The following is a 14319-nucleotide window of genomic DNA, read 5'->3' on the forward strand; positions in this document are numbered from 1 at the left end:
TGCCTTTCCACTCCCTGCCCCCAAAATCTCTCTCTCTCGCTCTCTTTCAGACAGAGATTGTGTGTATGACGAGCAGTGAGCTTGTTTATTAGTGGTGTGGTTTAAAGCTGCCAAGACGTGTCCCTGCAGGTCCGGATGTTTTTCTGCTGTGGATCATTGATATAGTGTCAGTACTCAGTGGACCCTCCCTGCCATAATCTCTCATTCCGCGGCACAGCGGTGACTCAACTTACCGCGGCATTGAGAACAAGGTTCTGTTGAGGTACAGGTGCTAAGGATACAAGCGTAAATGAAAACTGTACATGCGATGAACTTTGCGTGTAAAATGTAAAATAAGTCTTGGTGTGGTGCTTGTAAGTAACTGGAACAGAACTCTAACTTTTCTTTTTCGTTCTTGCTGGCTAGAAGCTCTGGGGCTAGCCAGCTTGGTCCACAAGTAGATGTCACATCTCCGAACATTTATAACTTTCAAGGAGGCGCTACCGACCCATATTCGAATTCTGAAATATTGATTTCTCGCCTGAAAAATATTTAAAACTACATTTGGTGACAGAACAACAGTCATAATATGAAACTTACAGTTATGTGGTAGCTCGCTTGCCGCCATTGCCGTTATTTTCGTGAACTTTGGGTGAAATGCATTCTGGGAAACTTGACTCCCCAAGTCCATACAAGTCACCTTCTGATGCATCCTTGATAAACCCATGAATCAAGAATACATCCGGGTATTTGATCTGTTCTTAGCCGTTTCTCAATATGAGGTACGCCAAGTACATATTCCCGTTCTTGGGAGTTCAGACTCGTAAGTTCAACTTGGGAGTCTGGACTCCCAATGACGTGTGAGGGTGCAGTACGCTCAAACTGCATTTGAAACAGCAGCGTTCTTGCTGGCTAGAGGCTCTGGAGCTAGCTAGCTCAGTCCGCTAGTAGATGTCACATCTCCGAACATTTAGGACTTTCTAGGAGGCACTAATGACCCATACTCGAATTCTGAAATATTAATTTCTCATCTGAAAAATCTTAAAAACTACATTTAGAGACAGAACAACAGTCATAATATGAAACTTACAGTTATGTGGTAGCTCGCCTGTCACCATTACTGTTATTTGTGTGAAATTTTGGTGAGATGCATTCTGGGAAACTTGACTCCCCAAGTCCACACAAGTCACCTCCTGTTGCTTCCTTGATAAAACCCAGGAATCGAGAACACATCTGGGTATTTGATCTGCTCTTGGCCAAATGTGAACTTTGAAATGGAACAGTACTTCGGCCGTGACTGATGATATTTCACAAGTCCACGAGAACGCAAGTACAGAGAAGAACATATATTGCAAAATGGCTATTGTTCCTGTGATGAGAAGTGCTTTGTCAGAAAGCTGTGTTACAGTAAAGTGTGTTTAACATTCAGTTCCTAAAGTTTTGTACACAATACGAAGCCTGTTACAAGCTCGCTGTTCTGGGAAGGTAGGCCTACATGGAGTATGTGACGGAGACCAGTTAATTTGTGGCTACTACCCCCAGCCAGGACTATGTTTCACTGAGAATACCTCAGACTAACAAAGCAATATTACCAGGACAACAAATGTACTGTAAAAGAAAGAAAGCATAAACGGGACCTCAGAAATAACAAAGGCAGATTATACTTTCAGCAGAACATTGTTCGTTTAATGAAAGCTTCAAGAATAGTACATTATACATGCCAGCTCAGCTCAGTAATCCATCAAAGCACCTTGTAAACCAAGCAAATTGTATGAGGCAGTTTTCTATTACCCTGTTCGAGATATTTCACTTTCTTCCATCTAAATTATTGTTTTCTAGCTTGTTCATTCAAATAACTACTGTCTAGTTTGCAAAAGGAAAAAAACCCGGACATGTTGCTATAGGAAATTGCTTAATGGCAGTTTATGACGTATGTCAAAACAACTGCTCGTGCTGTGCTGATCATCAGTCTGACAAGACTCCCATGTGAACGTGCTAAATAACGCTTACCTGCATGCTTTGTCAGCTCAATGGAAGTTTAGCATGTAAAGTTTACTACAACGATGAGTTTAGGCTTTAGTAGGCTTCAGCAGACTACTGTCTACAGTTTAAGTGGTGTGCGCTCTTTGAGAACAGTGATGCAGGTAATACTCAGTGGTTTCGTGTGAACAGCACAGTTTACTACTTTCAAACCCAAGGACACCAGATGTTGGCATAACTGTCTACGTGACAATAAATCTCTCAAAATCTGAAAGGGGCACAAGAGTCATGTTGGGTCGAGTTAGAGACAAGTTGTAAAGCAAGTTTGGGTGCCATTAATGTGGGGTTATTACCAATGTAAATTATGTATACTATTGTATATATACACACACACATACACATCATCCATATACATGTGGGCCTCAAGGATTAAACTCATGCTCTCCTGCCTTGTCAAAACTGTTAGAGCAGTGGTTTTCAACTCCAGTCCTGAGGGCCTCCTGTCCTGAACGTTTTTGTTTTAATTCCTCTGAGCTCAGGACTGGCACGCTTGATTCCACTGATCAACTAATCGTCAAGCCCTCAATTAGCCCAATCAACTGTGATGATGAAAAGTTAAGACAAAGACGTGCAGGCTGGGGCCCTCAGGACTGGGGTTGAGAACCACTGTGTCAGAGCACAGGGGCAGATCAAAGTGCTGCAGTGGGCCTCGAGCTGAGCCCAGCTGAATGTCACAATCTGTGTTTTATGCTGCTGGTTTCATGTGATCCCAATATCGATTCATATGTAAACACATCCGATTTTTTCGGGCAACGTGTATGCAACAGAAATACCATTCTAATCGTGATTTGTTTAATAACCTAAACTGACTAGATTCTTGGACTCATTCCCAAGACAGTTAGATAATCAGCATCTGACATGCAAAGATGCTTCACTCCCTCATTTTTTCTTCTCTCCCCACTTTTTTTTTCATTTTCTTTCTTTCTTTTTTCTTTTCATTTTTTTTTTAAGTTATCCTCTGTACAAACAAAGCTCTACATGACTTCTTGTTCTCGATATAGAGATAATAAGACACTTCTTTTTAGTTGTGTACAGAAGCATCTTGCACATTCAGCATTGCACATCATACACAGAGATATTTTAAGAGAATGTGTTGTGTAGTTATGACACAGGTGTCTGAAGGAAAGATGTCATCTCCCCAACTTCCTCAGAGACGGACACATGACATGTGATGTTCTTCCAGCGCTTACTCATTAGTAGGCATGAATGTCGTGGAGTTGACTGGAAGTGGAGATGACTCAGTGTAAATGAAGCAGTTTCCCACAAACGTTAACATTTCATGCTCCCTCCTACACAATTGCCTTAAGTACCATTCGTACAGAGAAAATGTCACGGCACTGGCTTTCAGTGTGGCAAAAAGGTCAGGGAGAGGCACTCACCCAGTATAAGAAAAAAAAAACTCTCTCCAATACATTTCATCACTGTCTTGGTGCTAATACTGAACCTTCCTACCCAGCATGCTATCCACATACACACACACACACACACACACACAGACCACACCATCAAATATATTAGTATATCAGATCTGGTAATCAACATCTCCACCACTGAAATTCCTGCCCTCCCCAATCGTTTAGGAGAGATATCTGAGTTCAGCAGGAAGCAAATTAAAAAATAAATTAATTAATTAATTAAAAGAAAACCCACGCCTATCACAGATAATGCTTGTTTGCAAACAAGCTCAAATTCATACCACTGCGTCATGGTTAAATCACCTCGTAGCAGTTTTGTTTTAGTGAACCATGAAATGGGGTGCTTTCATTTGCTTTTTGAATTTTGAATAGTTGTGAAGTAAAATAGAAAAAAAAATGTATGTTTAGATTGTGTGATGTTTGCTAAACACACGTGGTGCTAAAAGCAGAGGATTTGAGGTCATATCTACGGGGCCCACAGACCGCAGGGTGAGTCGGTTTGAAACGTCATGCTGATTAAAGACGTGCCATCTTTATGAAACCTCAGGCTTTGGCTTTCTAGGGAGTGAAGAAATGTCTCATCTTTTGACAAGGTTACATCAGTGTTTGAGGTGTCATGAAGGTAGAGTCTGGCCTCCGTCGTTGTGTTGATTTAGAGTGAAATGACACATGGGTGGTGTCCTACAAAACAGGAATTTTCAGTTCGCCGAATACCTTTGACCCAAAAGGTCAAAACAGACCAACAGGACACGAGTTAGAATCCTTCCCATTGGACAATCTTACCTTTATACTTCATGTTGTCCTGTTCATTGATAAACAGTGTTTTGTTGTGTACTCCTCTGACACTTTTTCTAATTAGTGAGAACGAGTGAAATTTAGATTTCTATTCAGAGTACTGACTTGTTAACTGACTGAGGTTGTCATGGACAGTTTGTTAAAGCCAGAGTTTAATGGCTCTAACCAGCCAACACAGTGGCAGAGGTTTAGCCCTATGCTAGGTTTAAATCAGTTTAACAAATCCACTATCTGGGTTTTAGCAGCAGTTTTTTCTTTGTAGCAATAAAGTAGTAATGTGAGAAGCGAGCAGGATGGGGCATGTTGTGTGTAATTATAGAGGAATGTACCTGCTAACATCTCTCTGACTCACTAAACTGCAGCACACAGTGACAGGACAGACTGTTTGTGTGTGTGTGTGTGTGTGTGTGTGTGTGTGTGAGTGTGTGTGTGTGGGTGTGTGGGTGTGGTGGTGGTGGTGGTGGGGGGGGGGGGGGGGGGGGGTTGTCTATGATTTTGTTTGTCTTTGTAAACACAACATGACCTTGGTCTTCATCTGACTACAACAACCCCTGCTTCACCTGAGTGTGTCTCAGTCTGGAGGTACCGCTGTGAGAAACACTCACAGTCAGAATTAATCTACAGTACATGTGACAATTAATGAACAATAATCACTGTTGTCATTGTCAGCAGATAATGACATGTGTGGTTAATTAAAGTGTACAGTACTGTGTTTGTGATAACTGGAGAGTAACAAGAGAAGGCCTTACTGATGAATGGTATTGTCTGTCCTATTCCACTTGGATGACATATGGAAGGCATATTTTGACTGTGTGTCACTTTATTTTCATACGTCAATGCATTCAGAATGGAACAGTGACAACAAGCCATTCATACATATATATGATATAGAGAAATATCCTGTGGTCCTCATTACTGGACAGTCGAATCAGAATCATTTATTCAAAGCCTTGGTTTTCCTCCGGAGGCTGATTCAGGGACGTAATCTTTCTTACGTTTTTATGCAATGAATATGTAACGAACCAGTGCAAACAGCTGAATTGTTTTTACTTATCACGCCTACAAAGGAAAAACAAAAAACAAACACACGCACACACACAGTGATTGGCAGTGACTGGCATTATGGGCCAGGGGAGATGACTCTGGCACTCTACTACTTCTATGCCTTTTAAACAGAGTGTTCTGTAAAATATATAGATGTCAAATATCTTGGACTAACATTTACCATAAGTTTAAAGTTTTTTATATTTTACTTTATTATTTTTGTTTATTATTGTTATTATTGAAACAAGCTTGGCAAATTTCACTGGTGTTTGTACAGTAAGGAGTAGATCTTTTTTAAAAGGCACAGAGAATTTGGTGATTGGGTGAAATATTTGAAATGGCTTTTTTAAATATATATATATATATATTTAAGTATTTTTGGACTCTTGTTCAGGTCTGTGTAACTTGGTAACCACCAAATACAGAGTTTCTGTTAAAATGAAAACACAGTGGTTTTATCATGCCAAGATCATGAACTGATTAAAAAGGTTTTTATTCGGTTTCACTTTCAGTTCTTCAAAGCAGCCGAGAGCAGTTTGCTGCTTTGGCAGGCTCTTTTATTTGGGTGTGCACGAGTGCTTCTGAAGAGATGAAAAGGGGTAGTGGTGTGTGTGTGTGTGTGGATGTCTGTCCATATGCGTGTGTGTGTGTGTGTGTGTGAGAGAGAGAGAGAGAGAGAGAGAGAGAGAGAGAGAGAGAGAGGAAGAGAGTGTGTGTGTGTGTGTGTGAGTAGGTGGGTGAACAAATGCGTAGGTGGGACACAGACAACAAAGATGAACAGGGACCACACAGCTTGAGCAGGGGGCCAGAAGGTTCTTACTGTACAAAGCAAGACAGAGGGAACACAGTCAAGAGGCTGCAGCTGATATCTAATCTGCTCTGCAATGCCATCTCTGATCTCTTCACCTGGGTTTACTGTGACCAGGAGGAACGGTCAGGATCCCACCTGAGGTCCCAATGGAGGTCAGATTAAATGTCTAGCTCTCCAAAAGCATTTGTGCAGAGATTTGAAAAAAAATAAAAAATAAAAACAAACTTGTTTGACTCAGAATTTCCACTTTCAGACGTAGAAAACCTAGCAGTGCGTGAGCTGTATATTTATATATTTGTATGTAACCATTGAATGTTTTCAGGATGAAGGCCCTGTTACGTGGAATCATTCACAAATTTCGCTGGAACTGCAGCTGTAACACTCCTCCAGGATTTATATGGGAAATTGTTTAAACAGTTTTTGCAGTGTTTTCCCGGCACTGTTGCCACCTCCTATGGATGATTAATTTCCGGTCTCTTGCAGTACATAAGAGGATGTTACCATATGTTATGTATTGCCACAAAATCCTGAGGCTATATGTGGAACTTCAGAGGACGAATATTGAGAAACGTCTTAAGAGAACGTTTAACATGTTTTTACGTGCAGTTCCCCAAACTTTACTCATATCATTCTAGAGTAAGGTCCTATGAGCACCATATGAGAGACAGGGGGAAAAAACAGCATCAATATTGACAGCAAACAACTCTGCAGAAATTCATTTCCTCCCCAAGGCTATTAGATGTTGAGCAAATGCACCATGGATCAATCACATGTCTATGGCTTTTAAAAGTAATGCACTGCTTTAATGTTTGTCAGTCCTTTTATTGATGACTATTGACTTTGTGGTAGCAGCTACATGGTCTTAGTAGGAAGCAATCCAACCATGCCTGTTCACACAGGCTTGAGCAAAACCCTGAGAAGACAGCTTCCTGTGTGGGGCATTTTGGGTGTGATGGTAGGTGGTGTAGTGTGAGAGACTGCAATGTGTGGGTCCGGGCGTGTGGTTTAACACCAATGTTAATCTATCAGATTAAACCAGATGAACCCTGTTCTCACTCTCTTACTGGCACTGAGCAAAATCTTTCTCTCTAATGAGAAGTGGGTAAGACTTTAAAATGGCAACACTGGGGGGTGACCCAGTTTAATAGGGTAAACCAGTTCTTGACTTTTGCTTTAGCACAGAAGTCTATGGGGTCAGGCTAATGATAGGGCAAAGTGTTTGATCTGTATGTGTGTGAGACAGAAATAAAGCAAGTGAAACTGTGGCTGCTGCTGTTTGTTGGTGTGTGTGTGTGTGTGTGTGTATGTGATAGGGTCTGAGATACACAATGTGGGAGAGCTATGGGACACTAGAGTGCCTCCAGGTGGAGTTTTAGTCAGTTCAGGTTTAATTCTTTGACACATACTTTTCACAAGAACATGTTTGGTAATATGCATTCTCCAAATGGATGTCATATCCTATTCATATAATTGTCGATCACTCCTCTCTCTCTCTCTCTCTCTCTCCCTCTCGTATTTGACATTAATATTTCAAGTCAAACATGCAGAGGGTGTGGCCAGTGTAGGTGGGTGTGTAAGAAATAGAGAGAGAGAGAGAGAGACTGAGAGAGAGAGAGAGAGAGAGAGAGAGAGAGAGAGAACAGAGGGAGCAGTGAAATGGGGAAAGTTTTAGCTCAGCTATATTTTGGTGCCACCAGCAGGTCACTCCTTTTGCAGTATCCTTCATGCTTGCATGTGTTTGCAAAATAATTGTGTATGTACGTGTGTGTGTGTGTGTGTGTGTGTGTGTGTGTGTGTGTGTGAGAGAGAGGGAAGGAGAGAGAGAGAGACATAAAGAGAGAGAGAGAGAGAGAGAGAGAGAGAGAGAATTGACTTTAAAATCTGTATTTCTGGGGTCACACCAGGCAATGAAACTTCAGACAAATTCTGCTATAAAAATAGATGAAAAATGAAGAAATAAAAATGGTAATGATGAAAACTAAGCAAGATCAAATTCAGAAACTTGAGAGGGAGAAACAGAGAAAGAGAATGTACTGTGTGAAAGTACTGTATAATATGTAAATTCTCCTTTGTCTGATGAATGAAGACAAACACACACACACACACATGCACACACAGATAAACAGACTAATCCTGGATACCCTTTTATTTCTCTCACAGATAGCCCAGCTCTGGAGGAACCTGCAGATATTATCAGCATTTGTGGAAATGTCAAGATCATTAACTCACCATAAAAGGCACACACACACACACACACACACACACGCACCCACACAGGAATCAGGGAGCACAGTGTAACAGATCTGTACTTAAAGATAAGTGGGTTAGTGTGTATAGGATAAAGAGATGGTGATTTTATTGTGACAGATTGTTTCACTTCATAAATATTTCTCTCTGTCCTGACTTTGGACATGATAATCTCTACTGAAAAAGAATATCACCATGTTTTTGTCACTCATATCTCATAAAGTACAATCTTATACTACGACAGTCATAACTGTGAGGACAAAATGTACTGTGTTATGCACAGTGTACGATCATTATTCCAAAAACCGTTTATAAACAGTTTCACCAAGTTCAACCAAACTTCACACTGATTTTAACCAATAAGAGACACTCAGATGCCAGTTTATTTGATACCTCTATCTTGTACAGGGTTAGAACAACCACCTTTCCCTCCAGAACATCTTGAATTTTTCAAGGCTTGAATTCTTAAATGTGCCAGAAACATTCCACAGGGATTTTGGTCTGTGTCAGCATAATCCCATCCCAGAGTTTCTGGTGATTAGAGAGAAATGAACTCAAGCAGTGAACAGTCTGTTCCAGGTCATCCTAAAGGCTCTGTCAAGCTGAATGTCCAGGAGACTGTATGGGATGCTCAGGTAAAGGAAACTCACTGCCATGTTCTCGGAACAATTCTGAGATGGCACTGTCTCTGTGACCTGGCATGTTCTCTTGTAAACAGTAACCGTGAAGGAATACTCATGGTCACCTGTGTTCAGATATGATCGGATGTTTCTCAGATGGCATTCAGAGACCCAGTCTGTGACAGGAACCCATTCCCCACACTGTTACAGAACTGAAGCACTGTCTCCGACCTGAACCACTGACCATGTCTCCATGGACTCATTCCTTGTTCTGCTGGGCTTTATCTGCCATGTAACATACACGTGATTCTGTGGCCTCTTCCGACACAGTTCTCATGGGTTTTAGATCATTTGTTCTTCTGTTTTGACCTAAAGATGTGATCTGATCCGAAATACCTTTGGAAGCAGATCATCCTCATAAACCAAGCCACCAATTTCTCTCTGACTGAACTGTGATGTGGCTATAAACAGAGACACAGCCACAGATGTCCACAGAGCTGAGGAAGAGGTAGCAGCCTTTAAAAAGCGCTGGTAATCATTCAAATGTTCAAAAAAAAAAAGTTCACACACCAAACCCCCCCCCCCCCCCCCCAAAAAAAACAGATCAAAACTACAACAATAAGTGTTTTGCATGACAAAAAACTTCAAATCATTAAACATAAAATTTTAAGATGGCCGAGGGCTGAAGGTGGTTGATTTTGTGTAGAATTACATTTTTGTCTAATTTCTGTTGTGAAGCAGCTGTTTTGACTCTGTGTTTGAGCATTTCATATATATATTATATACTTTGATTTTAAGGCCGGTATCCTAATGGAGTTGAGGTATGTTAAATAATTCTATAGGTTATTAAATAGAGAATTCTGATTACATTCAATTCTGACTGTGACGACTTCGATGCCTCCCCCCTCCAATTCCACCACTCAGCGATCGGCGTCGCCGGTCTACTAATCACCAGCTCGTCCGTTCATTATCTCTCTCACCTGTTTTCACCTGTCTCCACCATGTATTTATACCCCTTGCCTCCAGTCTGTCTCTGCAAAGTCTTCACCTTTGTATGATTACTTAGTGTGTCCTGTGTAAATCCGTAACTTGTTCCGTGGTTTTGCTTTACTTTATACCTCTTTGTTGTATCTACCCATCTGGAAGAAATTAAACTTTTCTTTAATCACATCTGCACTTGCGTCCTGCCTTTTGAAGACTGTGACACTGACCAGATAAAAGTGCATCAGACATTCATTTTCGTTCCTGTTTCAAATGAAGTTGCTCTGAAAAAAATTAACTGAAGCATTTCATGTTTTCTGAAAGGTTTTTGATACCCTGGAAGCCTTCTCAGCGATCATGCGTCTTAGTTTTACATGTTGAGAGAGTTGTGGTCCGTACCCTGAATGCGGATAGAGCCTCCTTAAAATGACACGCCATCTGATGGACAGGTTAAAGAAGAACCTTATGTTTCCTTGTGAGATGCCGGAAAGCACTCTTGTTTGTCCAAGGCTGACCTCTTGTGGAGAAATTAGAGCACTATAACGCACTTATCCATTCTCTTGCCTTAAACTGAGCTCTAGTGTCCCGTTCTCGGAAGCCAGTGCTTTAAGAACAGGTAACTCACTGATAGGGTAATGTGGCCAGCTTTAACCTACATTTCAGTCCTGTCTGCATTTGCCATTCTAAAGCACATTAAACCTGGCCCGGAACACAGTAGCCTACAGGGCTTAGGTCTGGCCTTGATTTCAGTTGCAAGTAAAAGTGCCCTTCCTGTGATTTCTTCTAAGCCTGCGATGGGGCTCTGGTCCTCCGAACAGAGTTATTCGAAACTTAAAGAAAAGAATGGGACCGCAAACTTCTGCACCTTTGACTCGATGCATTGAAGATTCAGGGACACATGGCGATAGAGGCACAATATTTAGATGGAGGCAATGCAGACATATGCATGTGATCAGCTTGTTTGGATTTGTTGAGGATTTGGTCAGTAAAACAGACCCAATTTCCTCTCTGGGAAAAACTTGGGCGTTGAGCAGGTGCGAGCATGCTGACAGACACAGGAGCGTGTGTCTCAAGCAAGAATCATCTCCTCCAGTAAGCCTGAGCAAACAGTGAGGCATACATGTCCAGGCATAAAACAGTTGTTTTTAATAAGTAAGATCCATCTCCTTAGAAAAGACCACATTTTTATGTATTGTACAACATCATGGCATCGTAATTCATTTCTATGGACAGTGTAGAGGGCAGCAACAGTGTTGCAGTCTAGGTTTTGCTGTACGCTAACCTTGGTACTGAAGGCTGCAATGTACCAGATCAACCAATACAAAACATTTACCTGCAAAAATGTTAAGAATCAAGTACGATATCTGCAACTTCTAGGAACGCCAAAAGAACATGTTGTGCTGTACCATATAGGCCTAATTGTTAAGTTTCTTTCCACTGAAATGATGTGGAACACATCATTAATAGCTGCACTGCAAACTGTCCACGGCAGTATTTATTTGCGTAAAGCTCACAGATAAGCACACCACTAATTTTCGGAGGATTGGTGGTGACAGTAAATATAACACGCCAGGAGAGGGTGCCTGACTTGTGTAATGTACTCGATGGTGTCTCTCTCTATTACTGCGCAAGAAGACAAAAATAGTGTTTGAGAGAGCAATGATCTTTTATATGCAAACAAAAGGAGGAGACAGACAAGTCCAGACAATAATCTAAATGGTTATGTATGATAATAGAGATTAATGCTACATTACCGCATTGCACAAGGTTGTGTAGAGCAGTGATTAGCTGATACTCTTGCATATAAGCAACCGTACCTACACACGCACACGCGCACACACAAATAAGAAACCATACAATAACAAAATATCCATCTAACATTTGCACTCTAGACTGCTTCACTGGGCATTTCAGCATTTTCCTACTCAGTCGTAAACCCGCTTAAACTGGTCATTATGGCCTATTGTATATACGTATCCACAAACAACTTTTCTAAAACCTTTTGCACTGCATGTTAACTACTGTGAGAAGCCAGTGAAGTTTATGAACATTGAGAAATGCTTGATGCATGTTAGTTCTTGGATTTACTTGGAAATCCATTGGAAGAGCAGGCATGTAAAACACTCACAAGTGTTTATATAGCCTTATTCAAACTAGTGGGTGTGGGCTTTACAAACACCCTATTTGCGGTTGATATAATTCAACAATTGCCCAAAAAAAATGCAATTACACTTCACAAGTAATGCTGGAGTTAACAGATGTAAATTACACCTGTGATAAACTCTGCACAAACCTGGGCAGTTCAGAATGCAGTTTCTCCACTTGGGTTAGCATGGACTCATTATACACTACTCACTAAAATATGAAAAATACAGACAAAATACTTTGGCCATCAAAACAACAGCAGCAACAACAACAACAAAAACAAAAACAGAAAAAAACCTTTTACGTTCTGTCGTATTCTGGGGGGACGCAGCATATACCACAGACATCAGCAGATACTGTAGGTGGGAGAGAACAGTTTCCACAGAGGCCAGGTGGGAGAGAACAGTTTCCACAGAGGCCAGGTGGGAGAGATCAACTACTAAAGACAACAGGTGCAGGAGGTGGGAGAGAGCATCTACCACCGAGCCCATCTGCATCTGCTGGACGTGGGCATGGGACACAGCCAAGTCCCTCCCGCAGACCCAGAAACACAGGTATAAAGCATAAATTGAGTAGCCTGTGAGTAACTTTTGGCTCGTCAGCAGGTTCAAAATTTGAGTTTTATTTTATAGACGTTTATTTTACACCTGATATGATTACAGCCAAATGTTAGGGTTAGTCAATCAGAGGCATACAAACGCTTTCGTCACATGGAGCAGAGCGTCACTCCCATCCCTCCCGCTGATCCAATCTAGCAACAACTGTATTTGAATATACATAATAAGATATCCTGGTGCCAACAGAGCGTCAGAGCCCCACATGGGCAAGTGAGGTCAGGTGTAGAATTAACCACTTCTGGCGTCATGTTGGTGCTCAAAGTTTTGTATTTTGGAGAATTTTCAGATTTTGGATTTTTGGATGAGGGATACTCAACCTATATAACATGCTATACACTGAATTTCATATTGAATACTATGATTACTATAAGTAAACAAATAAGATTATAATCTATTGAAGAAATATATTACAACTTTTTTTCATTCAGATGAATTGAGCAGATTGTTTCACCCCTACCTGGTCCACCAAAGAAGGGCTAGATCAGCCCCGATCGGGGCAGGGTCATCCCTTGGGCTCACACATTTTGCTGTTTATCTTCGGTCAAAGCCTCTGCAGTGCCTTCATCCGCTGAGAAAGCAAAGCTAACCGAGGCAGGGTTGGGCATGGCCCGCATTGTGTTTCCAGGTATATAGTATAGTTTTCAAAGTAGCTGATATAGCCTCTCAAAAAATCCAGTAGCAATGCCAAAGAGTTGAACTATGACTCACTCTCTTGTCTTTTCTATTGTGTCTTCTTTAGACAGGGATGGAGATTCAGCAGAGTTTGAAGAAACCCTCATAGGGCAGTTTCCAAAACTTAAGGAGGAGGGAGGGTTCGACCTCTTAAAATCAGTCAGTGGTAATAGCAAAGCCTTGGAAATTGTCAAATATCCAGACTCAGGATACTCTGCTAAGTACATCAGAGAGCAGGCTTTTGTCAGATCTGGAATCAGCTATATCCACCCTCTTCAACAAGATCTGGATAACACTGTGGCCCCGGTATGAGTTGGCATGCACACGTTCATATATACATAGGGAAGGGGGTGCCAAATAGGTGTTATATTTTACTGGTGTACCTATATTACTGTACTCTCCCACAGACTTGCACAGGTTAATCTGTCACTGGATTAATATCTTGCTCTGCATTCTGCTTTGGTCCTAGAAGTTGGTCCAACCCATATAATGTGCTAATTGTAATGTAACTAACACAGCTTTAATTAATATTACACTAGGTCCAGTCTTCCACTACAGTGAAGTGCATACATTGCATGGAATTTTTCTCAAGAGATGCAATCTGCCAACATGCTACGTCAAATGAACCAACAAACGTATGTGCATAAAGAGCACCTGCATGTCAGTATTAAGAATCAGTGGTTGAAATTTGGATCAGTTAAGATCATTAAACTTGGAGTCATATTCTCTCTATCCTACAGTGGAAACATGAAGGACAACATGGACCAACAGAACAGTGGTGAGTTGGGGCTCTGGATTAGGTATTATGATTCAGTGGGGATTATAAATCTCACGTTTATATTGTGTTATAAAGGTGCTATTGGTTATGTCATTTGTTCATTTAAAGAGCTAATCAAGCTATTCCCAGCACACTAAAACAAATGCTGAGGATAATTGCAAATGCTTTTTCATGT

At 41.1% G+C, this 14319-nt stretch overlaps 1 protein-coding gene across 1 annotated transcript in view; it reads left to right on the forward strand.

Annotated features, from left to right (window-relative positions):
* LOC115828327 (carcinoembryonic antigen-related cell adhesion molecule 5) overlaps positions 1–13678 on the forward strand; it is a 31210-nt gene extending 17532 nt beyond the window's left edge. Inside the window, exon 8 of the mRNA XM_030792318.1 lies at positions 13438–13678. Coding sequence (XP_030648178.1) covers positions 13438–13678 — 241 coding nt within the window. The remainder of the gene's footprint in view (positions 1–13437) is intronic.
* The last annotated feature ends 641 nt before the right edge of the window (positions 13679–14319 follow it).

The sequence above is a fragment of the Chanos chanos genome, chromosome 1, assembly GCF_902362185.1.
Source record: "Chanos chanos chromosome 1, fChaCha1.1, whole genome shotgun sequence".
In the NCBI taxonomy this organism is placed as follows: domain Eukaryota; kingdom Metazoa; phylum Chordata; class Actinopteri; order Gonorynchiformes; family Chanidae; genus Chanos; species Chanos chanos.